At 54.4% G+C, this 23088-nt stretch overlaps 1 protein-coding gene across 13 annotated transcripts in view; it reads left to right on the plus strand.

The window, feature by feature from the left end:
- Positions 1–23088, plus strand: part of DAB2IP (DAB2 interacting protein) — a 213626-nt gene that overhangs the window by 115206 nt on the left and 75332 nt on the right. For 9 of the 13 annotated variants that reach the window (XM_024999092.2, XM_024999088.2, XM_024999083.2 and 6 more), the window contains one exon: positions 8466–8611. The exons of 2 other annotated variants lie outside the window; for them this stretch is intronic. In XM_024999092.2, the coding sequence (XP_024854860.1) occupies positions 8466–8611 (146 nt within the window). Of the gene's footprint in view, positions 1–2372; positions 2405–7916; positions 8003–8465; positions 8612–23088 lie in introns of those variants that run through there. 2 more of the 13 variants (NM_001144082.1, XM_024999099.2) reach the window with 2 other exon arrangements.

A 23088-nucleotide genomic window follows, 5' to 3' on the forward strand; every position in this document is an offset into this window, starting at 1 on the left:
CTCCATCACAGGAGCTCTGGGTCCTAGAGATTGCTCTGTGAGCTGCTGCCCTCTGTTTCCTTCTGGCTAATCGCTGGGCTGGCCCCTGGGAGCTGAACAAAGTCTGAGCAATAAAAACAACGACAGTGACAGTCTGATGACAGGAGCTAATATTTCTGCCATGTGCCGGGAAATGGGCTGAGTTCTTTCCATGCATGATCCCATTGACTCATTCCAACAACCTGTGGGGTGGCTACTATCTTTCCCGTTCTACAGAAGAGGAAATAGGCTAGGGCAGTGAGGTCACTGGCCTAGGGCCCACAATGTTAACTGGGGGAACACGCTGCTACCATGCCTCTTGGGGGAGGGGGAGGGAAAGTACTTGCGTTTCACCCAGGGATTCCTTAGCCCTAAACAGCTGTGTCATGGCGGTGTTTCAGGTGCGGTGATGGACAGAGGGAGAGATGTTTGGGGCAGGGGTCTCCAGCTCTGGGTAGGGGTGTCATCCTGTAGAACAACCTGCCAGGCCTCAAGGCACCCAGAAACCATACGTTCAGGGAACCATGAAGGCAGTTATCAGGGTGCGAGAGAAGCAAGTAGGTCGTCCTCAGAGACCGCCACAAAATGATACCCGCCTGATTGTGGAGACCGCTACAGGGAGCCAGTTTCTCCCCTCGGGCCCAAGGTCTGGGCTCCTGGCTCTTTGTGCTTACCTGGCCACCCTCGTGAGTGCACGTGGGCTGGTGGGTTTGGCCTGGGTGTCAGTGTAACTCTACGCGTGCCTGATGACAGCTGAGCATGTGTGTCAATGTGTGAGCCTGTCCCAGTATATTTGTATGTTTACTTGTGTGTTTCATGGTAGTGTGTATTTGTGTGTGTGTTGGTTGGTGTGCACATGCATTTGTGTGTATATCTGGTGGTGTCGGGGAGACCTGTTCTGTTCATACATGCATTTCTTTGTGACCATGTTCCCCACCATATGCTCTGTGCATGTCCTTAAACTTGGGTGTGTTTCTGGCCCTGGGTATTTCTCCTGGGCTTCCCTGGTAGCTCAGACGGTAAAGAATCCACCTTCCATGCGGGAGACCTGGGTTGGGAAGATCTCCTGGAGAAGGGAACAACTACCCACTCCAGTATTCTTGCCTGGAGAATTCCACGGACAGGGGAGCCTGGCGGGCTACAATCTCCATGGGGTCACAAAGAGTCGGACATGACTGGGCGACTGAGCACGGCACGTTTCTCTGGGAGAACATGTTTGAGTATAGTTATCCAGACACTGTTTTTTTTTTAAAATATTTATTTATTTATTTGACTATGTCGGGTCTTCATTGCCCCCCAGCATACGGGATCTTAGTTCCTCAACCAGGGATTGAACCTGTGTCCCCTGTATTGCAAGGTGGATTCTCAACCACTGGACCACCAGGGAAGTCCCTCTGGGCAATTTAATGCAAGAGTGATCCTTGAGTGTCAGGCTCCAGTCCCCTCCTGGTTCTCATGGCCCGCGAATTGGTTCTCTTTGGCTGACTTGAGTAGACTGCTTTCTCTGGGTAGGGTGGAATGTGGAGGACTTATGTTCAAAGGAGCACTGGCACGGGCTTAGGGAGGGTTCTATGGGCACAGGGTGGCCTGTGAGTAGGTGGCCACCGGGAAGGCACTAACTTGATCCTGCCTTAAAATTCCTCTCTGCTTTCACCTATCACAGTGTCTGACATTCCCCCATTACTGAGTCATTCCCCAACTGGGACCCTCTTTGATGGTGTGTAGTTCCCAGGGGTCAGAGAAGGCGATGGCACCCCACTCCAGTCCTCTTGCCTGGAAAATCCCATGGACAGAGGAGCCTCGTAGGATACAGTCCATGGGGTCGAAAAGAGTTGGACACGGCTGAGCGACTTCACTTTCACTTTTCACTTTCATGCATTGGAGAAGGAAATGGCAACCCACTCCAGTGTTCTTGCCTGGAGAATCCCAGGGACGGGGGAGCCTGGTGGGCTGCCATCTCTGGGGTCGCACAGAGTCGGACACGACTGAAGCAACTTAGCAGCAGCAGCAGCAGCAGTTCCCAGGGGAGGCGGCCAGGAAGGCCTGGCAGCTTGCTGAGGGCAGAGCCCCCAGATCCAGGAAAGAGGGCAGGAGGAATTGTGCATCTGAAGGATTGGGGCAAAGCCACAGAATTTGCTGGCGCTGCTAGTGCCAAGCATGGGAGAGCCCAGCTGTGGAAGGCAGCTGCTCTAGCTTCAGAGAATCGTCAAATGTCAGCTCTAGAAAGGAGCATGGTGATCACCCAACCCAGGCCCTCGTAGTACAGATGGGAAGACTGAGGCCTGGAAAGAGGAAACCCAGGGAGCTGGACGGTTCTGAAGCATGCTGATGTTGCAAGAGCACTGGGCAAGGAGAAAGGGGAACCTCGGTTGGACCATGGTTCTGCCACTGCCCTGCTCGGTGACTCTGGGAAAGTCCCCCTGCTCTCTGGGTCTCAGGTGACTCTCTGTGTCATGTGGGCGTTGGCCTGGCTGCCAGCTGTGGGCCCTCCTGGCTGTCTCCCTGTTATCTTGGAAGCAGAACTTCTTAACCACCCCCGCCCCTCCCTGGAGCCTGTAGTCGGGTGGAGAGAGTGAGGTGCTCCTTTCAGCCTGCCAGAGCATCAGGTCTGCCTGCCAGCCTCCGGGAGCATGTCTCCTCATCTGGGGCACAGAGAGATGGCAATGTCTAGGTGGAATTGTCCCCTCCCTTTCCTGTTTAGGAGAGTTTTTGGCATTTGCACAGAGCCTCAGAAAGAAATGGAGAGACCTGCCTGTTCAGATGGCCTCCTCCTTTGAAGGATCTCTGTTTGATATGGCCACAAGGGAGAAGCTGGGCGTGGGCTAGGGGACACCATGGGCTTCTGCCTCCATCCTGAGCACTGTCGCAGGTCAGGCCCACCCACCCATTGGCAGTGACTCGGAGTTGGTTTGTTAAAGGGGAGAAGGTGATGAAAGCTTACCTTCAGGATGCAGGACCAAATAGATGATGAAGTCGGGGGCTGCTCGAGCACCTACTATGTGCTATGCGTGGTGCTGAGTGCTTTACATTCAGGTGAGAAGTGGGCTGAGAGTCCAGTGGTGACCCGTGACTCCCAGGTGCCCAAGCGCTGTTGCTGGAATGCAAACCCATATACCACCCCCTCACCCCTGCCCTGCCAGATGCTGCCTCCTGGGTGGGGATGGATGCACCCATGAGGATGGGAGTGGGCGAGGCTCCCCTCTCTGAACCTCCAGATCCTCACCTGTGGGCCGCAGGTGACAGCCCTGCACTCAGGGAGAAGCCCACCTTCCCTCCTTTCCTCCCTTTCCCAGGCCCAGCATAGTGCCTTGGGTGTAGGGAGGAGGGGCTGAGCAGTCAACTTCTGTTCTGGCCTTTGACACTTGAGTGTGTGTGTGTGTGTGTGTGTGTGTAGCATGCATGTATGTGTAAGGGAATCCCTGCCCTGCACTCCTAGAGGCTAGATCTTTCCTGATTACTGTCCCAGCTCATCCACCTAACAGCTCTGCTACTCTCTGCAAGCAGCTTAAATTCTCTGAGCCTCTGCTTCCCCACTTGAAAACCCCAAACTTCCTGAATTCTGAAGCACATGTCCTCACGAAGATTCCCCATCAGAGGCATCTGGCCCTCCTAGGATCGCCTCCCCGGGATCCAGACAGGTTGTGTGAGTGCCCCGGGCAGAGAGACTTGGCAAAGCAGGAGCTCCATAACTGGTAACTGTATCATCATCATCACCATCACGTGGAATTGATTGAAATGGTGAACAAAGAAATCCTGTGTCTGGAATTCTGAAAGACCTTTGAGAAGGTCTCCCGGAACTTCCTGGAGAAATGGGGTGCAGCGTAGGGGGACAGAGAACTGGAGTGTCAGAAATAGGGATGGGAGAGCAGCTAAGAACTCAGGTCCTGCCAGCCAGAGACCCCACGGGCCTGTCTGTCCTCCACTCCGGACTTTCTTGCCCTTTGGTCATTGACATGGATGGAAGCCCAAGGGGCTTGGAACATTGACGTGGATCAGTGGGAGGGTGGATGTCCACATAGACAGTGAGTTGTCACAGAGATGGGCAGAGGCTTTGAGGGCTGTCCACACCCAGTCACCAAAGGGTTGGGGGTAGTGACACCAGACAGCAGCTCGTGCTAAAGCCCCCGGGGCCATGGCTGACCTAAGCGCAAGGGAACAGGGCTGTGTTAGCAGAGGCAGAGCACCCCATCTGGGGAGGGGGCAGGCTTGGTCCCTGCGGACTGGGCAGGCACCTCGCTGAGCTTTAGACATCAGACCCTGGGCGAGTGAATGAAAGCTGAGGCCTCCACCAGAGCAGCCCCGCCCGGCCGGGCACTTTGAACCTTCAGAGTCTCTGTGAGGTTGCTTTAGAAGAAAGCGCGTGTTTAAAAGAGTTCAAAACTACCAAACCGAGCCATATTCTGTGTCTGCAGGATAATTCTGCAAGCACGTTCATTCATTCACTGGGCATGACACCAGCCCTGTCCTTGCTGTCACGTTGCTTTTAAGCTCCTCAGAGAGCCTAGATGGACTCCCGCCTGGGGTGGTCACGTACCTTCTCAGGGCAAAAACTGATGGTTGTATCAGAGCCAGCCTAGGGAATAATGATAATAAACCTGGCAACTACTGTGTTTAGTTGCTTAGTATTTACCATTTTACTGACGATAACTTATCTCATTTAATCTTTTCCATGACCCTACAAGCAGGGTTTCCCAGGTGGCGTTAGTGGTAAAGAACCCATTTGCCAATGCAGGAGACATAATAGATGGGGGTCTGATCCCTGGGTTGGGAAGATCCCCTGGAGGAGGGTATGGTAACCCACTCCAATATTCTTGCCTGGAGAATCCCATGGATGGAGGAGCCTAGCGGGCTATAGTCCATGGAGTCACAAAGAGTCAGACACATCTGAAGCAACTTAGCACGAATAGAGTAGGTATCATCCTTAACCCATTTCACAGGTAGGAACACTGAGGCTCAGAGAGGTCCAGTTATTTGCCCACGGCTTATTTGAACTCGGACTGGAACACAGGTGCTATGATAGGACTTCAGCTGGCCTGAGGGATGTGATCAGCTGGGCTAGAATATGTAGTCAGAGATGGCCTCCTGGAGAGGTAGATAAACCCAGGCCCTGGGGGTGTGAAAGGCTGGGGGCAGATTTTTGTCTGTCCTACTTCATCCTCCCTGCAGGCCCCACACATTTCTCAGAGAGGTGAGGGGCCTTGCGCAGCATCTTGCAGCCAGCGGTCTCTGGAGCTGGATTTGAACCCTATTTGTGGGCCTCTGGCTCCCAGCGCTCAGCCGTTGGATACTGTTAGTGCAGTGAGTTTCGAGTACCCTTTTTTACTGAAAGAAGGGCTGTGATTTGCCTACTGCCTCTCACTAAAGATCGACTTGGCTCTAGAACAAGATTTTCTGATTTGAAGACGAGTCAGTCCCTCTTTCTGAGTTCAAGCCTGAAGCTGCTTCCAGAAATCATGTCTTGGGGCCTGCCCGTGAAAGGACGAGAAAAGGTCATCTCTCTTCATCCAGGGCTGGTGGGGAGCCACCCTTGTCCCTTCACCCCATGCAGGAGGTCAGTAGGCAAGCTGTGAGGCTGGACAGGGCAGGGAACTGGAGGCCAGAGTCTTTGATTACCCTTGCTGTGTGACCTTGGGAAAGACCCTTCCCCTCTCTGGGCCTTATTCACCCTTATAATACAGTCTTTTGGATCTGAGTCCCCTTGCAGCTGGGGCCTTCTGGGATGATGAGCATTTGTTCAACCTGCCATATGTAGAGCCCTGAGCTGGGTCCTCAGGGGGATTCAAGGTCCTCCAGGGTGGACATGTGTGGTGAGGTGGGGCTTAATGGGGGACTTCTCCATTCCCCCGAACAGTCACCCTCCCAGTGAATCTGAGCTCCCTGTCCTCTTCTTATTCTATATACTGCTCACCTCATAGTGTTCATGGTCTTGGTCATTGTGTCTAGCATGCAGTAGGCTCTTGACAGTGGTGAAATGAGTGAATGTTAGAGTTTGAGTCCGCAAGGTTATGATCAGTTTGGGTGGGTGCCGGGGGGTACATTCAGAATAGACTTCAAAGATGACAAGTAATGCTTACCAGATGAGTATTAAGGGTAACCTTGATGGGTGAGGGTGGAAAGACAAAGTGATATGTGTCCCATTCAACCTCCTAGAAGGAAGAAAACTTTTTTTTAAACTCAGGAATAGGACAGAACTGTCTACATTGCTACATGATGAGCTACATAAAGTGTGAAACATGCTCCATGGTTCTTTGTACCACAAGAGTGTAAAAACTGTAAAATTTTCATCAGGGTGGAGAATGAAAACCAAGAAAAACTATAAATAAGCCCATTGGCAGAACTTGCCTGATGACAACACCTGCGAGAGAACACCTCCAAGTTAGCCAGGTACTTCCCCCTCCTCCGACACCTGGCAAGAGGCCAAGGTTGGGAGAGGCAAGAGCTTATTTGGAGGTGCAAGTCCCTGCTTTGTTGCTGTATCTCCCAGAAAGCATGCTGTTCCCCTGGCCTGCCACCATTTGTGATACGTCTGCATCATGCCTTGTACTGTCTGTGGGTCACCCCTCTGGAAGAGGGTCCCTCACCCTCTAGTTGTTGAACTGCAGGTGATTAGAGTACCTTGATGGGTAATGCCTCTCATTTGGAGGCATTTGGACACCACTACCTGGGAAGGCCTAAATAAGATGGATTTCAGCTGCGCCTTGAAGGATACGCAGAATTTTGACATGTGGCTACAGGAACTGGTCTTCTATGAACGGGAGAAATTGAGAAGGAGGGGAAAGTAGGGGCAGAAAGATCAGAAAAGGGTAAGCTTGAAGAAAGTGGGCAGAGGAGGGGGGTCCCATGGACATTAGGCAGGCCTGGAAGCTGTGTGTCCTTGGGTGAGTCGTTTCACCTCTCTGAGCAAGGTTTCTTCATTTGCAGAAAGGGATGTTACTCTGTCATTTCTCTTTGTGTGTGTGACCTGAGATGATGTGTGTAATCAACATTTGTCCTCATCACATCTAGGGTGCTAGGGTCAGGGAGATGGCCAGACCCAGCAAGGGCGTGGCCGACAGTAAATGTCCAACTCTCTCTCCAAACCAGAGAGAGCTGCCAAGCCTACCCTTTATTGTGTGATGGATGAAATGTGGTGTTCAGATTGTGTACAACGTTAACTTCTAAATGAGTTAATATCCCATTCCCTCTGTCCTTATATCACCTGGAAGTGAGGCTGGGGTAGGTGAGTCCCCAAAATCCCTACTGGACAACCTGACTCACAGGGAATCCCTCTTCCTTCAGTTTTCCCTTCCCTCCCTGCCTGAAGGTGCCAAGTCCAGAACACCCCAGGCTGTGGCCACTTCAGCCCCCAATCTACCCCATCACCTCTAAAGGGAACGCTGGTTCAACCTGCTGTACTGCTTGCTGTCTCCTCCCTGTCTCTATTAGACCTGGAGCTCTGGGGCTGGGCTCAGCTTAGGCTCAGGTCTCAGAGTCCAGCGCAGCCTGGTAGATGGATGAATGGCTACATGAGGAGCCCGGCTGAGATCTGCCATACTCTTCCCAGGAGCTGAACCACCCACCCCCACCCACCACTGCCCTGAGTCACGAATGGGCTAAGCAGCAGTCCCTCTAGAGAAGGTCCAGCCTCCCCCGAGAGGTGGCTCCAAATCTTGAAACCCGCAGTGTGGATACTCAGCAAACCCTTCAGCTCCTCCCTGAGCTAGATACTAGGTCACCCTGTCCCTAGGGGGGTTGCCCCTGCTGGGCTACAATGGTTCCAGGCAAAGGGGCCCCAAGGACCTGTGACAGTCACCTGCGAAAGGAAAGACGCCCGGGTTAGAGGTCCAGGTGACCAGGAGCTGCGCTGGCCGGCTGTTCCCCAGAGGACCCGACGCCTGCTCGTGGAGAGCCTTAGTTTCCCCCATCTGTACCAACAAGACTTAGAAGATTCACCTCTACCGGTGGAGGCAATCCCGGACCGGGACGGGGGCGTGGCCTCCTCCAGGTGGGTGGGGGGTGTGACCTCGTTACTCTTAAGAGGTGAGGGGGCTGCGGCCGCCGAGGGCCCCCCTAGGACCCCGCCCCTCTGCAGCCCCGCCCCCTCGGCCCCGGGGGCTCCCCCCGCCCCCGCGCCCCGGGGGGCTCGGGCATCCTCGGTCGCGGCCGGTGCGGCTCGGCTCGGCGTCGCCATGGCAACAGCGGCTTAGGGGGCGGGGGCGACGTGGCTGGCTGGCTGGCGGACGGGCGGGTGGCGCGGGGTGGGCTGGGCCGCGCTGCGCGGGCCGGGCCGTCGGCGCTCGGTCGGCAGGCGGGCGGCGCGGGCCGCGAGCTGCAGGGGCCGAGGCCGAGCCCGCGCCCGCCCTCGGCCGCGCGGCCGCCCGAGCCAGGGCGCGGGTCCCGCGCGGGTCCCGGACCCGCCGCCGCGCTAACCCCGCCTCCCCTTCCCCCTCTTGTCGCCCCGCGCGCAGGGCTTCCTCAGCCGCCGCCTCAAGGGCTCCATCAAGCGCACCAAGAGCCAGCCCAAGCTGGACCGCAACCACAGCTTCCGCCACATCCTGCCGGGGTTCCGCAGCGCCGCCGCCGCCGCCGCCGCCTCCGCCGCGGACAATGAGAGGTGAGCCCGCCGCCGGCCCGGCCTCCGCGCGCCGCCGCCCCGGGATGCGCCCGGGAGGGCGCGGGGACAAAGCGAGAGCCGGGACGGGGGCGCGCCGAAAGCGCGAGGGCTCCCCACGCCGCCCTCTGGCAACTTGTGGGGCCATCTCGGACCGGGGAGGAGCGACGGGAGGTCCCATCTCTCTTCCCCCGGGTGGGTGAGGACGAGGTGCCCGAGCCTCGGGTCGAGGCCGGGAGGGAAGTGCCTTCCCCGAGAAGTCCTGCCTCGCCTCGCCGTGGTGGGCATTGTTTCCCGGGCGGTGCAGTGCCCGGCGCTGGGGGCTGAAGTGGCACCTCCACCCCAGGATCCATCTCCCTGCCTCTGGAGCCCTTGAGTGTCCGATACAAAAGGCATTTCGGCTGGGTTTTACGGAGACCCAGCGGTGAGGAAAAGGGTGAACATCTGGAGGGGAGGAGCAGGGGGCTGGGTCGCTTAGGGGACACATCTGCTCTAAGTAGGGCGCGTGCTCCGCTGGGGGCTGGGGCGAGCGAGCGGGCAGTGCCCGAGGCCAAGGAAGAAGGGCCTTATCCTTTCCAGCCCCGGGCAGCTGCTCCCTCTCTCACCTCTCCACTCCCAGGGGTGTCTCCAATTCCCCGTTTCCTTTTCCCGGGCCAGACTGGAGCAGGTGTGGAAATTCCAAGGGGAGGTGGCTTGTGGGGCAGAGGAGAGAGAGGAGATGGTTCAGGCTGCCAGGAGTCACTGGCTAGAGCAGGCTTCAGCTCGCAAGGGCAAGCCATCCTGTCCGCGTGCAGGGGCACTGGGCGGACACAGCCTCTCCTTTCAGGGCCCAGGTTCCCCTCCTTGAGCATGCCAGCCCTGGCACCTTCCTGCTTGGGCACAGACATGGTGATGGATTCTAGTGCCAGTTAGAACGTGTCCCTGCTCGGCTAAGTGGAGGTGAAGGAATGGGCAGGCACCAAGGAGCCTTTTCAGCATTCAGCCTTGTGTCTCAGGCCCCTGGCATCTGCCTCCCTTCATAGGGCTGTGCCCCTGTGTATGATTGGCAAGTTGGCACTCCCTGTAGGGGAGGCACAGGTAGAATGAAAATGTCTCTCCCCTCCTCCTTAGTTCCAGCAGGCAGAGGAGTACAAGTTATAGCCCAACTCCTGCCCAAGGTTGACTGACTGTTTAACTGACCCCTAGCATCTTCCCAAAGAGTACCCCTTCCACCCTCCAGGAGAATTACTAGATCTTTAATTTTCACCCACCGGGAGCTGCTCTCTCTAATGCATCCTAACTGCTGCCTGCGGCTGGTTTCCTTCCCCACGCTGCCAACCCCAGTCCGAGGCAGGACCCTCAGCCTTTCTCTGATGGCCATAGTGCCCCAGGGGACCAGGCGTGTCCTGGCAGGAAGATTTAGCCAGGCCAGAGCTCGGTGCTGGGTGCAGCCACTGCGTCTTTGAAAACCTCGATTCCCATCTTTGTTATTGTCTGGGCGGCAGGCCACCCGGTTTGCTGCCTTCCTCCCTCTGACTGGCCCCTGCCTTCTCCGGCTTTCTCCCTCGGGAACATGCCCTTCGCTGCACTTTCCTGGGTGGTGGTCAGGACCCTCTGCACCCGCATGCGAGACCTTGTGTACGTACCTAGTTTTGTGTGCTTGTGTTGGTGGTCCGGGGAGCAGGAGAGATGGCAGGCGGTCCAGCCTCTGAGTGTGTCTGCCCTCCGGGAGCAGACAGCGTGCATGCTGTGTTTACCTCCCTCCAGCGGGCAGCCCGCACTGAGATGCTGCCGAGCAATCCGCTGGCAACCCCGGGCGGAGGTCGGGACGTGGTCGAGATGACCTGGAGCAGGTCCTGCCCAGCTTGACTTCAGGTCAGCTTTGCCACAGGCCGGAGGGGTGCGGAGTGGGGGCCGTGGTGGGGAGTAAAACTGTGAGTCTGTTTCTAGCGCCAGTGGTGAACGGTAGCTGGAGCAGAAGGTCACTGGTGGCGGTGTGGGATTGTCTTATTAATTTTCTATAAACAAAATCTGGCTTGGAGGATTCTCTGGCACAGGAAGGGAGCCCAGATTTCCACGGACAGGCAGAGAGATGGAATTTGAAATCCTTTTACCCAGCCTTGGAGCTGAAATAGGCTCTGCTTAGACTGGGATCTCCTGATTTGCTGCCTTGCTTAGAAATAGATTGATCGCTGCCGCTGGGATGGACGGGCAGGTATGTCTCTGGGGCAGTCCCTGGAGGCGTCCTGTTTGGAGTTGAGTGAGTAAAACCAGCTCTGGCGACCCCACCCCACCCCCCAAGCTCATGGTCAAACCTGGGTGAGTGCAGAGACGCCTCCCTGCCCCCCCACTCTGACGTGGTGTGGTGCTGCTGAGGCTGGGTGGACAGATCAGCTGCCTTCCGACTTGGCCCAGCAGTGAGGAGGGGGTTGAATCCTGGCTCCATGGGACCCCGCCAAGCTGCCATGCCTCTCCCTGGGAAGGGGGTAAGTGCAGAGAGAGCAGCCTGCATGAAGGGATGGGCATGGGAAGCGGGGTGGGGGCCTCTAAGGTGACCAATGTGAGCTGGTTCCTGTGGCCTCCTCATATGGAGAAGGAACACCGGGCACTGGGGGGCGGCCGCCTGGGTTCTGACACTGGGTGAATCTGTCTGCTCTATGGCTGCTGCCGAAGCGGCTTTGTCGCACGCTTTCTGCCATGCTCCGCAAACTGCTGTGTTGGGAAGGTTATTTTTTGCGCCGGGATCCTCTCATCTGGAGGTTGGGAACCAGTTGGTTCTGTTCTGGGATCTTTCGGCTCCCTGGGAACAGGAGTCTGGTCCAGGTGTGGAGGCGGCGGGGAAAGGGATGTTGTCTGATTATGAGCCTGGAGTCAAGCCAGCCAGGGCTGGGGAGGGGGCACAGCTGAGCTCTGGGAGGTCCGAGGGCCATAGATTTGAGCCTTTATACTTATTTCCCTGAAAACAGCCTGGGGAGGTTCCCAGCTGGTCTCCAAGATCACTGGGCCCCTCAACATTCATTTCTTCTTTGGAGGTTCTGGAGATAAGCACCAAGGACAGGTAATCGTTCCCCGTGGATAATAGAAATGAATGCCGCTCCGAGGCGTCCCAGGTGAAAGGTGTGCTGGCAAAAGCTTTTTTTTTTTTTTTTGCAGACTGGAAATTTTCCTGCCTCATTTACAAGACAGTTTTAATGTTGGTAAAAGTGATCTTGGATGTGGTGTTTCTGCCCTCCCAGAAGATAATTTCAAAGTCACTCATTTATTTATTAATGTTCCTAAGTAGCTGGGAGGGTCAGCTGGCAATACAGTGCCTTCCTCATTTTTTTCCCTCCGCGGTATTTTCTCTGGGTGATGCTGGCCCTCCACACAGGTGGGCAACCCAGGTGCCGGTACCCAAGGCTGATCACGTGGGGAGCAAGGGCCTGACCACCCCTTCCAGGGAGTATGTGTGTTGCTGGGAGTTCCCACACCTGAAAGTTACTAAGGTAGGATTCCGGGCAGTGTAAGACTAAGGGAGGGAGATAATTGGGAGGTAGGGATGAGGGCCTTCAGGGACCCACCACTGGCCCTGAGTAGGCAGAAATCAGTTCTGTCCCTTTGGGTGAGGCATTTCTTGGAGCAGGGAGAAGGAGCTTGGTGAGGAACTGGAGAAAATGGAAGAGGGGATCTGTTTTCTGTTGACAGTAGATGCAAGCTGGGCTGGGCACCCAGGCCTGGGTGTTCTTGACTCTCTCCCTCCCCTGCTGTAGACAGCGAGTGCCTGGTCCTTCTCCGCCTTCTCTTGGGTGATCTCAAGATGATCGTGCATTTCAGTGTCTGGGAGTAATGGGAAGTACGTGATCTTTGGATTTAAAGCCAGGCAGTTCCTGGGGCAAGTCACCTTAACTGTTCTGAGCCTCAGTTTGCCCATCAGCAAAATGGGTCTGATGATAATCACGTCGTTGGAAACATTAATATTAATATATTCATCGTGCACTTAATAGAAAATGTCCTGTTCAGTGCTGTTTCCTTGGCAACTAACACTGGGTTTTGCACATTTCTGAAATGTTTCTAAAATTTTATTAAATAAGTTATAACACATGAAAGCGGTTAGACAGCCGTGTTGTAGGTTTTCAGTAAGTGGAAGTTAATATTTGGAGGGAAAAGTCAGTCCGTCTTGGTAAGCCTCCGTTGTCTTCTCTGCAGTGTGGGAATAATAATGTGCAATCACGTTATTATTATTCAAGAGATGGAACTAGATGCTACTGTCCCTTGAAAGGTGAAGAGGGCTGTGTGGAGGATCACAGCTACTTTGAACACAAAAAATAGCCGAGTAGAAAGACCCTGGGACTTGTCTGCACCCGAGAAAGCAAACCTGTTCTATATGTGTTTTAAAAATCGATTTTTGATGTTTGGACCATACTTCTTTTTAGTAATCTAGGCGTTTATGTTATGTCTAGTTTTTCTTTATTAAAAATGGTGCTGGTATTTAATCCTTAAATATGCATCATTTGTCTCCATCTGTGATTGTTTCCATGAGATAAAGTCTTAGAATTACTAGGTCAAAAAATAAGAGCAGTTTCAGGCTTTTGATAAGTATGCTTCCCATCGAGAGCCTGTAGTAATTTACACTCCCCCAAAGATTTTTGAGGGTGCCCACCTGTTTCTTCGCGCCTTTGAAACATTGGGTGTCATCGGTAACACGATCTTTGTCGTTTGTGTAGGCAGAAGAGTGGCATTTCTTTGTTATTTGCGTTTCTTGCTGGTTAGTCACTGAACATTGTTTTCCTGGGTTTAATGGCCAGTAGTGCTGTGCTGCTGCTTTAAAGTCTTGTCTGTTCCTGTCCTTTGCCTTCTGAATGTTCTGACAAGCCCTTTGCAAGAGTCTTCCTTGCCCTGTTTGGCCTTCCTTGGTTCCTTCACCACCATCCATGTAGGTGGATCTTTGTTAAATGGGCCTCTGCCTTCCAAGTGGTATGGCAGGGAATTCATTAATGACCTGCAAGGAGTGCTCCCCAGCTCCCCCTCCCCTGCTCTGCTCTCCATAAGGGAACCAGATTTAATTCTTAATCCGATAATTATCGTAAGGAAGCCTGGCACTTACACAGCACTTTGAGAGGTCTGTTGCTGTGCAGCGCCGGTAAGCAGTGCAGGGGTTGTTAGATTCAGGGAAACTGAGGCACGTGGGCAAAGGCATGGTGGTGGGACCGTCCCAGAAGCCTGGCCTTGCGTCCAGGTCCCAGCCCCCCTGCAGCGTGGTACTCGGAGCCCCATGGGCACCTTTGGGGCAGGGCTGACTGGAGCCTTGCCAAGGAGCACGTGATTCTAGGCTTCGTCTCTAGAGGGAGGGGGAGCCACAGAACATGACCCGGACGTGGAAAAGAACCAATTTATTTCTGCTTTCTCGTTTTTATCACCCTCCTTTTAGATCTGCAGCTCCCTCGTGTGTATCTTCCAGAGATCCGAGCTGGGCAATATTTTTAGGAACGGCGGAAATTAGCTAGTAAGGATGTGATCAGCCCCAAGCTGGGGTTTTAAAGGCTAGAGAAGCCTTTTCCTGTACAGGTGGCTGTAGGCATGTACACATGCCTTTGACATGCACACGAGTGCACGTCTTTATATGTCTTACAAGTATGCATCTGCCCTCATGAAGGTGTGTATATGTGAACATCCTTGTACGTGTTTGTAGCTCTGAAATGATGAATCGCATGTAAAGCATTTGGAACAGTGCCTGGCACTTCATGTTGGGTTGGACCACATGAAGTGTTTCTGTAGGTCGATTATGGACATATGGTTCATTCTAAGCGCTCAAGGAGTTCTGGCTACTGTTCTTACTGTGTCTGTTTTCTCATGTGTATGTGTCTGCCGGCATGTACATCTACATGCCTCCTGTTTTACAGTGTGTGTGGTGTGTTCTGTCTTGAGCTCTCACATGTGGGTATCTGTGTGCAGGTGTGCAGTTGCTGTCTGGGCGTGTGGCCGCTGAGCCAGCCAGTTTTGTGAACAAAACTGCCTGCCTTCCTGGGGAAAATCTCCCACGACTCAGCACCTCCCCAGGTCGTCAGGAGACCCCTCGTGCCCATAGGTGCCAGCAGAGCCCAGCCCTGGATGCCAGGCCTGGGAGGTACTGCAGGGCCTTGCCCATTCTCCTAGAAAAACCCTGTCTATTTCCAGGTCCCAGGTCTGAGGATATGCAAATCGACTCTTTAATGGAATTCCTTTGCAAAATATTACTCGAACCAGAAAGTTAATTACCAGGCTCTAATTAATGGCTATTTTAGAGGGCCACAGAAGAGAACTGGAGATCACAGGAAGACCAAAAAGGCAAGAAGGAAAACATCCAGCTCCCACGGCTGGCATGGTGACCTCTCCCCAGGCGGCCGGGCCTGCTTAGCTGCTTGCCAGCCAGGCCTCCTGGGAGATCGGCCACGGTGAGTGGAAAAAGGGCTTCTTGCGTGAAGAACCTCACATGCTGGGTCTTCTGGCCGCTGGTCTATCAGCCTACAAGGAGTGACTTGGGCTGCATTCCCGGCCTGGAGGTGGGGTGTGCAAATGGCGGAGGAGAGCCCGACCAGATTGGGGTGAGGCTGTACCACACCCATCCCCACCCTCTGAAGCCCCCAAAGCAGCCAGGCAACATATCCACAGCCTGGGCTATGGACGGGGCAGTCACCAGCCACTCTACATGGAAACTGACCCTTAGTTAGTTAGTTAGTTAGTTAGAACAACTAACCCCTGAGTCAGAAGGAATCTCCATCCTTTGTGGGCCTTTGCGGGTAGGAGCCTGTGGGTGGATGCACAGCGTCTCACACATACCAGGGCACAGTCCTGCCTGCAGGCCACGCCACATGCCCCCACCCTGGGCATACATAGTAAGAACCTCCCTTTGTCACCCCACTTCCTTCCTGCTGCCACTTGAACCTGGAGAGCCTCAGGCCAGGCTGGAGCCAACGAGTGCAGGGTCACAGGAGCCTGGCTTCTGGCCTGCCCCGCTAACTCACTCAGCGCAGTCTACCTTGGAATAGTCTGTTTCCCCAACTCATCTCTCCGGATGGGCTGGCAGGGCAGAAATTGACCCAGATGAAGGTTGGGTTTGCACTTTTCCCCACATCAGGCACTCGGAGGGGTGAGTTACTCTTTGTCATGATGATTCCCCCCTCTCTTGTCCAGTAGGCAAACCCCCATGGGGGTCCCGTCTAGCTCTGGCCACCTCCCAGTTCACCCTGGGACCGTCACCTGCCTCCAGCCCTGACCTTTCTTCCAGCCTCAGGCCCTTGTTTGCAAAGCCTGGTTGTAAGAGAGTGCTACGGGCAGAGATATAGATGCCAGCCTGGCAGCACAGGCTCTAATTTGATGCGACATTGTCGTAGGGAGTTTTCATACCGAGGGCAGTGAATGAGTGCAGCGTCTCCCTGTGCCCACTGACTAAGGGGAAGTTAATTTCATGCTCTGTCTTGTTGACGTTCCTAATCAAAGCTTCGTGTTGCAGCTGCAGACTGTTAGCACGTGAAGGATGTGTGCGCCTCAGCAATTACTGTTTCCGGCGGGGGAGGAGATTAATAGGTTGTTAACAGCCCCACCCCTCTGCTCCTATTACCTTTCTTTCCCCCTTTCCCCCTTCCCCAGATTTCATCAGGAAACTCTATCCCAGCATCAGCTCTGATAAAATCCCACTCTTGTCTTGGAAACTGAGGGCCTGGCCCCTGAGCCGGACTGACCACCCCACCCTAGGAAGATACCCAATAAAATGTAGATTCTTGGGCCCCCACCCTGGACCTTTTGAATTAGACTCTTTGGCCTAATTGTGTTTCCCCAAGGTGTGAGAACCTCTGTCCAAAGTTTGTGCCTTTTGCCGAGGACAGGGCTCTGTCCAAGCAACTTGCTTCGGCTTTGCTATATTCTTATTGATTCCTCATGGTAAGAGTGTTTTATGTTTCTCTTTTCACTGAAACTCCAAGAGGGGAATGTTCCTGGCCCAAAGTCACATACTGGGGGGCCCCAAGCCAGGCGATCCACTTCCTGGTTGAGACCTAGAATCCTCCCATGAGCATGCTGTGCCCTTTTTTATTAGGTTTGTGATGTTTTTTGAAATTACCTTCCCCCTTTGATAGGAGTCCTTCCTGTGCTTGCCCAGGGCTCCCTGCTGTAAAAAGCACTTTCACCCTGTGCTCCAGGTCTCCAAAGGGCACTTGGAGCAGTTAGGGCATTTATGACTATGGTCTGCTTTCTACAGGTGAGGCTCAAAGAGGTATAGGGAATCCGAGCTGGAGCTGGGATGTGTCTCCTAACTCCAGGTCCAGTGCTTGGCCCACCCGAGCCACTGAGGCTCTCTGCTCTTGCCAACTTCCCTGTTATAAGTGGTTCAGAGAGGTGTACTCGGTCCTCTCTGGAATTACCAGGATCAAGTGAATAAGGTGATTCAAGCCCAGGCCCACTGGGTCAGAGCCCGTAGGATAGGACTAGCTAATTTAGGGCTGGACCAGGTGTCCTTGGCCCCACCTGGGAGTGGAGCTCTCTAAGGACAGCCTGGAGAGGCTCAGGGATGAGAGTGGCGGTCTGTGCAAAGGCCCTGAAGGGGCCAGGCGGGCAGCGTAAGCTGTATCCCCAGCTGGGGAGGCCAGATGCCTGCTGAGGTTGGGGAGAAGGCTGGGGGGTGAGGCAGAGGAATCTGAGCCTGGAGGGTGTGGAGCTGGAATGTGAACCCACGACTGCCTTACAGCCCCATGCCCTGTACTGCCAGCTGCCGGGGAGGTCAGCAGGTGTAGGCTGGTCCAAGGCCAGCTCCACCCACTGCTTCTCTTTGAACCTCAGTTTCCCCATCTCAACAAAGCAAAACAAAGACTAATATCTCAGTGCCTGGGACTCTGATATTCCTGGAGGGAGGGCGCCCAGCACAGGGGAGCGTCTTGTTTTTCCTGGGCTTTGCTACACTGCCTTCGGGTCGTGAAGTCCCTGGAGGTGGTGTGGAGCTAGGGGGGCCAGGATGCCTTTCATCTCGGCACTCTTCATGGCAAGCTTCTCTGCTGAGTGTTACAGTATCACCACCACCCACTGCCCTGCATGGCCACCTGCTTGATGGGCCAGGCTCCATGCCCTGTGCCTTTCCTGTGATTTCTCATGTCATCTTTACACCAGCACTCTGAACGATATTGCTTGTCCTCATTTTTCAGAAAAGAAGATTGAGGCCCAGAGAGACTGAGCCACTTGTCCAAGTCACACAGCTCATGGGTAGGATCCAAACCCAGGCAGTCAGGCTCTATTATCAAAGGCCCCTCCATCCACCACTGTTCTCACGGTGTCTGTTTTCCAAACGGCCTGCTCAGTCGCTAACGTCACTAACCTGCCTGCCCCTCGTGGAGCGTCTGCCGCGTGCCAGGCGCTGTGTGTTGTCTGTAGGTCATCTCTAATCCTCTTCACTCCCCTCGTTCATTCTCCACCCCCAAGTTACAGGCGCTGAAACTGGCCTCAGAGGGGTAAAATAACTTATTAGGGCTTACCTCATGATGGATTTAGGATCTAGGTCTCTGGACTCAAAGCCAGGATCCTCTCCAGTGTAGTAGCTGACATGATGGACAGATCCCGTGGGCTAGGCCTGCTCTCAGCACTTCACAGAGAGGGACTCACTCCAACCTCATGACAGCCCACGTGCTGCTACTGATTATTGTTATCCCTGGTTTACAACCAGGAAGCATGGCCTGTCCAGCCGGAATGGCAGAGCTAAGATCCTAACCTAAGAAGCCTGGCTCCCAAGTCTGTGCTCTTCACTACTGCACAGGCCTGCCCCTTCCTATTTTACAGATGAGGAAACTGAAGCTCCAGCAGGTAAAGGCACTTGCCCCGATCAGACTGCAGGTGGGTGGCAGAGATGGGGTCTGTACTTAGATGTTTCCGGAGTTTTACTGGCTCCCATGGGCTTTCTTGGTGGCTCAGCAATAAAGAATCCACCTGCAGTGCAGGAGACACAGGAGACATGGGTTCTATCCCTGAGTCGGGAAGATCCCCTGGAGGAGGAAATGGCAACCCATTCTAGTATTCTTGCCTAGAGAAGCTCATGAACAGAGGAGCCTGGCAGGCTACAGTCCATGGGGTTGCAAAGAGTCGGACACGACTGAAGCGACTGAACACGCACACACATACATGGGAGAGTGTCCTGGGCCACCCCAGGCTCTGCAGGAGGCTACTATGGGTGCTGAAGTTCTGGAAGAGTGGAGGAGTGTGGCAGTGCAGGCGGGCCTTCCTACTGGTCTCTGTGGGTGGGGTCCCCATGGTGTGAGGCTAGGGCTGGCTCAGGGACCATACCCCCATTTGCAGTTGCTCAGTGATTATAAGTGTCTTTCTTCGTGGGCACCCCCAGCAGTCTGGGCCCCCACACCTCTTTTGCTCTTGGCAGAGTGAGTGAGCACAGCTGCATTTGGGTCTGTTGATTGATGATCTTGGGTGAGGTGGGGGGGTGACAGAGGTCTTGGGTGGGCTCACTGGCCTTGCATAGCGCACCACCCCCCCTACCCCAACCCCCACACTTCCCCAGATCAGCATGATCACTCTCCTCACTGCCCAGGAGGATGAGAGAAAGCTGTGATGCTGGTGGGCAGGGCCTCCCAGTCCAGGCTTTGATCTGCTCATGTGGGAAGACGGGTGCGTCTGGCACCGAGACCTCTGGCTGGATGGGCTGAGGGGGCTGCTATAGTTATGCAGCCAGGTTCCCAGCCCACCCAGCCATCTGTGGACCTGAGATGGCACTGGGCACCTGCACAACTGCCTGACCTCAGGGCGGGGACAGAGCCGGGGTGGTGACAGCTGGGCCATGGGCGGGGGCTCTGCCGAAAGCCCCACCAGCGCGCGCTCGGTGGTCATGTCTAGCTCCTCTGTGCACGTGAAGTTCACGTTTATTGATGATGGTTGTTTATGAGGCTGCTGCTGCTGCTGCATCGCTTCAGTCGTATCCGACGCTGTGCGACCCCATGGACTGCAGCCTACCAGGCTTCTCCGTCCATGGGATTCTCCAGGCAAGAACACTGGAGTGGGTTACCGTTTCCTTCTCCAATGCATGAAAGTGAAAGTGAAGTTGCTCAGTCGTGTCCGACTCTTAGTGACTCCATGGACTGCAGCCTACCAGGCTCCTCCATCCATGGGATTTTCCAGGCAACAGTACTGGAGTGGGGTGCCATTGCCTTCTCCCCTAGTGAAAACCTATTCCACAAATTTCAGAGTCAAGGGATGTTGAACCTGGCGGGGAATTCTGTGAGCAATCCATCCAGAGTTCATCAGACTCAGCTCCTGGTTCCTGGGGGTGAGACTAGAGGTTCCCCTCCAAAGGCGCCGTGGGCATCCTCACTCTAGGCCCTGAGAAGTCCTGCAGGAAAGAAACTGGTTTCATCTTTTTTAATCCGAGGTTTCCTGTCCCCCACCCCCACCCCGGGAGCAGTAGTATTCTGCAGAACCTTCTTGGGTAAACACTAATTTGAGGTGTTACCTCTCCTTAGAAGCGTGGTTTTTAAGAGGAGACTTTGGAAGTATTCCATGCCTTGAGGACCTGTGGGAGCAAGCCTTGAATGCTGGCCTTGCTGGCCTGGCAGCAGCTTTGGGGATATATTATTTTTTTGGAAAAAGGCACCCCCAGGTCTTCAGAGTCAGCTACTAGCTCTTCTGAGTGTGTGGTTGGGTCTAGCTCTGTTCAGAGCCCTCTGTGGGCCCAGAAGGGTGAGGGGTTTATTCCCCCTTTCCTGGGCTGGGTGACTCCCTTCTTGTACCCAGCTGCTTGGGCTCTGGGCACCCCCTCCCCCCTGGACTCCTGCAGAAGACAGCAGTCGGGCAGAGGCTGCCCACTGATTTGCATAATTGCACCGTCCCTGAATAATTAATAAAGCTCTGTCCTTGCTGGGAGCAAAGTCTGTGCCATTATGGATGGGTTTGCCATGGATGGGTTTGTCTGAGCTCTTCCAGGGAGCCAGTGGTTCCCGGACTCATCAGCCGATGCTGGCATGGAGCCCCCCCAGGGAGAGGAGAGGGCACTGGGGTGGAGGGGTGTATCCACGCGGCAGCATCGTGGGCGGGACCGGTCCTGCCTGCTGCCTTCTTCTAGGATCCACACCTGGGGCCTGGACACACAGGCGATTTGAGGTTCTGTTTCACCCACTTCCTGTGGTCCCATAGACTCTTCTACTCGGAAATGGTCAACTGTCGTGGAGCCTGAGCCCTGCTTCCAGGTAGCCTGGAGGAGGCCCTTGCTGACCCAGCGCGTGAGGGTAGGGATGGTGAGTTTTCAGGCAAGAGCAGGGAAGGAGGCATTTCTGCTTGAGGCTTGCTCCTTCCTGAGTCCCTCCAAGTTTCTGGGCTTGTTAAGTCCAGAAAAAGCCTGGGAGTGACTCCTCCTGGACATGTCTAAGTCCTCTTTTTACGTTGTCTCACTGAAGTGAGTGTTCCCTCTGGTCATATGGGTTTGTCTCCCTGTCATGCTGGAAAGGGAGGTTGAGGGCTGGGTCTCCCCCTGACTTGTCACTGATGCTGGGGAAGGTCCTATAGTCTGTCCAATCAGGGTTGTACTTGAGAGTACATTGTACTTGAAGGTTGTATTTGAAAGGCCTTGTTTTCTTCCCTACGTCCCCTATCCATTATTCAGAGCACCCACAGGAACATTTCTCAAACTGGGTTCTGTGGAACCCTACATCCTCGCAGATGTAAATGGGCATTTGTGATGAGGGAATTCAGTAGTCTAAACAGGTAGAGGAGCATCCAATGAACCAAAGCAAGTAAATTGTTTCAGTGCTTGACTGCTGGGAGCCTTTCCTCTGCCATTGTGCATCTGGGTACACAGGAGGGGAAACAGGATGCTTTGCTTCCCATATTCATAGGCTATCCAGGGTCTGCTTGCTCATCACCAGTAATGGGGAGATGCCATCCCCTTGGCGAGCAATGCCAAGTCTTGGAAACCTTCCCTTTTGTTAAGCTTAGCTGGCCAGCATTTAGGTAGCACTTTATCATTTACTGCATGGGGCTCATACCCGCTAGGCAGATGTCAGGGCAGGCATTATTCCTTTTACAGATAAGGAAACTGAGGCTCAGAGAAGGTCATTCGTTATTCCACCCAAAGCCACGTAGAAAGTAGCAGAGCTGGTACTTAAACCCAAGTCTGCCAGCTGGATCTTCAGCTCTTTCCCTTAGCCACCAAGAAGCCATTTGCTCCCAGGGTAAAGATCAGTGTGACTGGTGGCTTTGGTCCCTAGGACCTTGGGGATCTGTTACCCCTACAGCCCCTGTCCCAGCTTGCCTCGAGGGAGTTTCTGGAATTTGGAGGTAGGAGAAGTGTTAAACTCTGGTTTGATGGGATCCCAGCTGTGGGGCCTGGTTTGGGAGCCATATGAAGATATGGCTCATCACAGATGCCCAGTTCATCAAACCGTCCCTGGCTCTCACCCTTCAACTTTTTGTTTTTACAGGTGCGCCACGTTTGAGGTGCCCCACTAGCTGGTAGGGCCCTTGTCTTGGGCCGGAGATGGTGGTCGGGGGTAGAAGAGGAGGAAGGTGGGGGGGGTCCTGCCACTGTGTCTTTCCTTGGGCCTTTCTGAGAGCTACTAGCCAGGCCTGGTGGATGGCCAGGGGAAGTTTGGGGTGGGGACCTGTTTACATCAGGCTGGCTTGGAGGCTGCGCTGAGGCAGAGGTGTACAGCCTTAGGACTTAGACCAAGTGTTTCATGTCTCAGGAGTCTCCTTGGGTCAACAGTGCCACATGCCCCAAATCCCATGGAGAGCAAGCCACACAAGGGCGCCCTGATGGACAGAATTTTGCCCTGCCAACACCTCAACCTAGGTCTGGATCCGGCACCCTAACTTCCTGTGTGATCTGGGACAAGTCATCTAATCTCTGAACCTCCGTTTCCTCATCTTTAAAATGGGTGTGATGATGGTGCCTGCCTCCCAGGGTTCTGTCCCTGGGACAGAACACAGGGTCATGTATGTCCCCTGATAACTTCATCATATCATCTCATGTGCACTCAGTCTCACACGTGTGCGCACAACCGTGGTTTTGAGCTTCCCCTGGAGACCTCGGAATCCTGTCAGCAGATCCAGCCCCACTCTCCTCACGTCCAGCCCATCATGTAGGAGGAGGCAGCCCGAGACAGGCCTAGAGAGCCGTCGCGCGGACACTTCTCCCACTTAGAAAATCAATATTCTGTGGTCTGCCTAATTGCTCTGTTGCTGCTAAATGAGTCATTATGGAGGGAAAATAGCAAATGCATTGTGAAATTAATGGGAAAAAATAGTTGGCAAATGACTTGCTTTGCTTTTGAAACTCCAAGAAGGTGTTACTACGAGAAATCTGGAGAGCCACGTGGGGCCAAGTCCTGGGAAGCAGCCTCTGGTGGATGGCCAGGGGCAGTTTGGGGTGGGGACCTGTTTACAGCAGGTAGCCTCTGGGGTTGTGAGGCTCCAGAGGTGTCAGACAGCCTGAGAGGGCCCGTGCAGGGCAGGGCGCTGACTGGGGTATCACGGGTTGGAAGCGGGGGTGCCTGAGTGGTCAAGTC

The sequence above is a fragment of the Bos taurus genome, chromosome 11, assembly GCF_002263795.3.
Source record: "Bos taurus isolate L1 Dominette 01449 registration number 42190680 breed Hereford chromosome 11, ARS-UCD2.0, whole genome shotgun sequence".
Taxonomy (NCBI): domain Eukaryota; kingdom Metazoa; phylum Chordata; class Mammalia; order Artiodactyla; family Bovidae; genus Bos; species Bos taurus.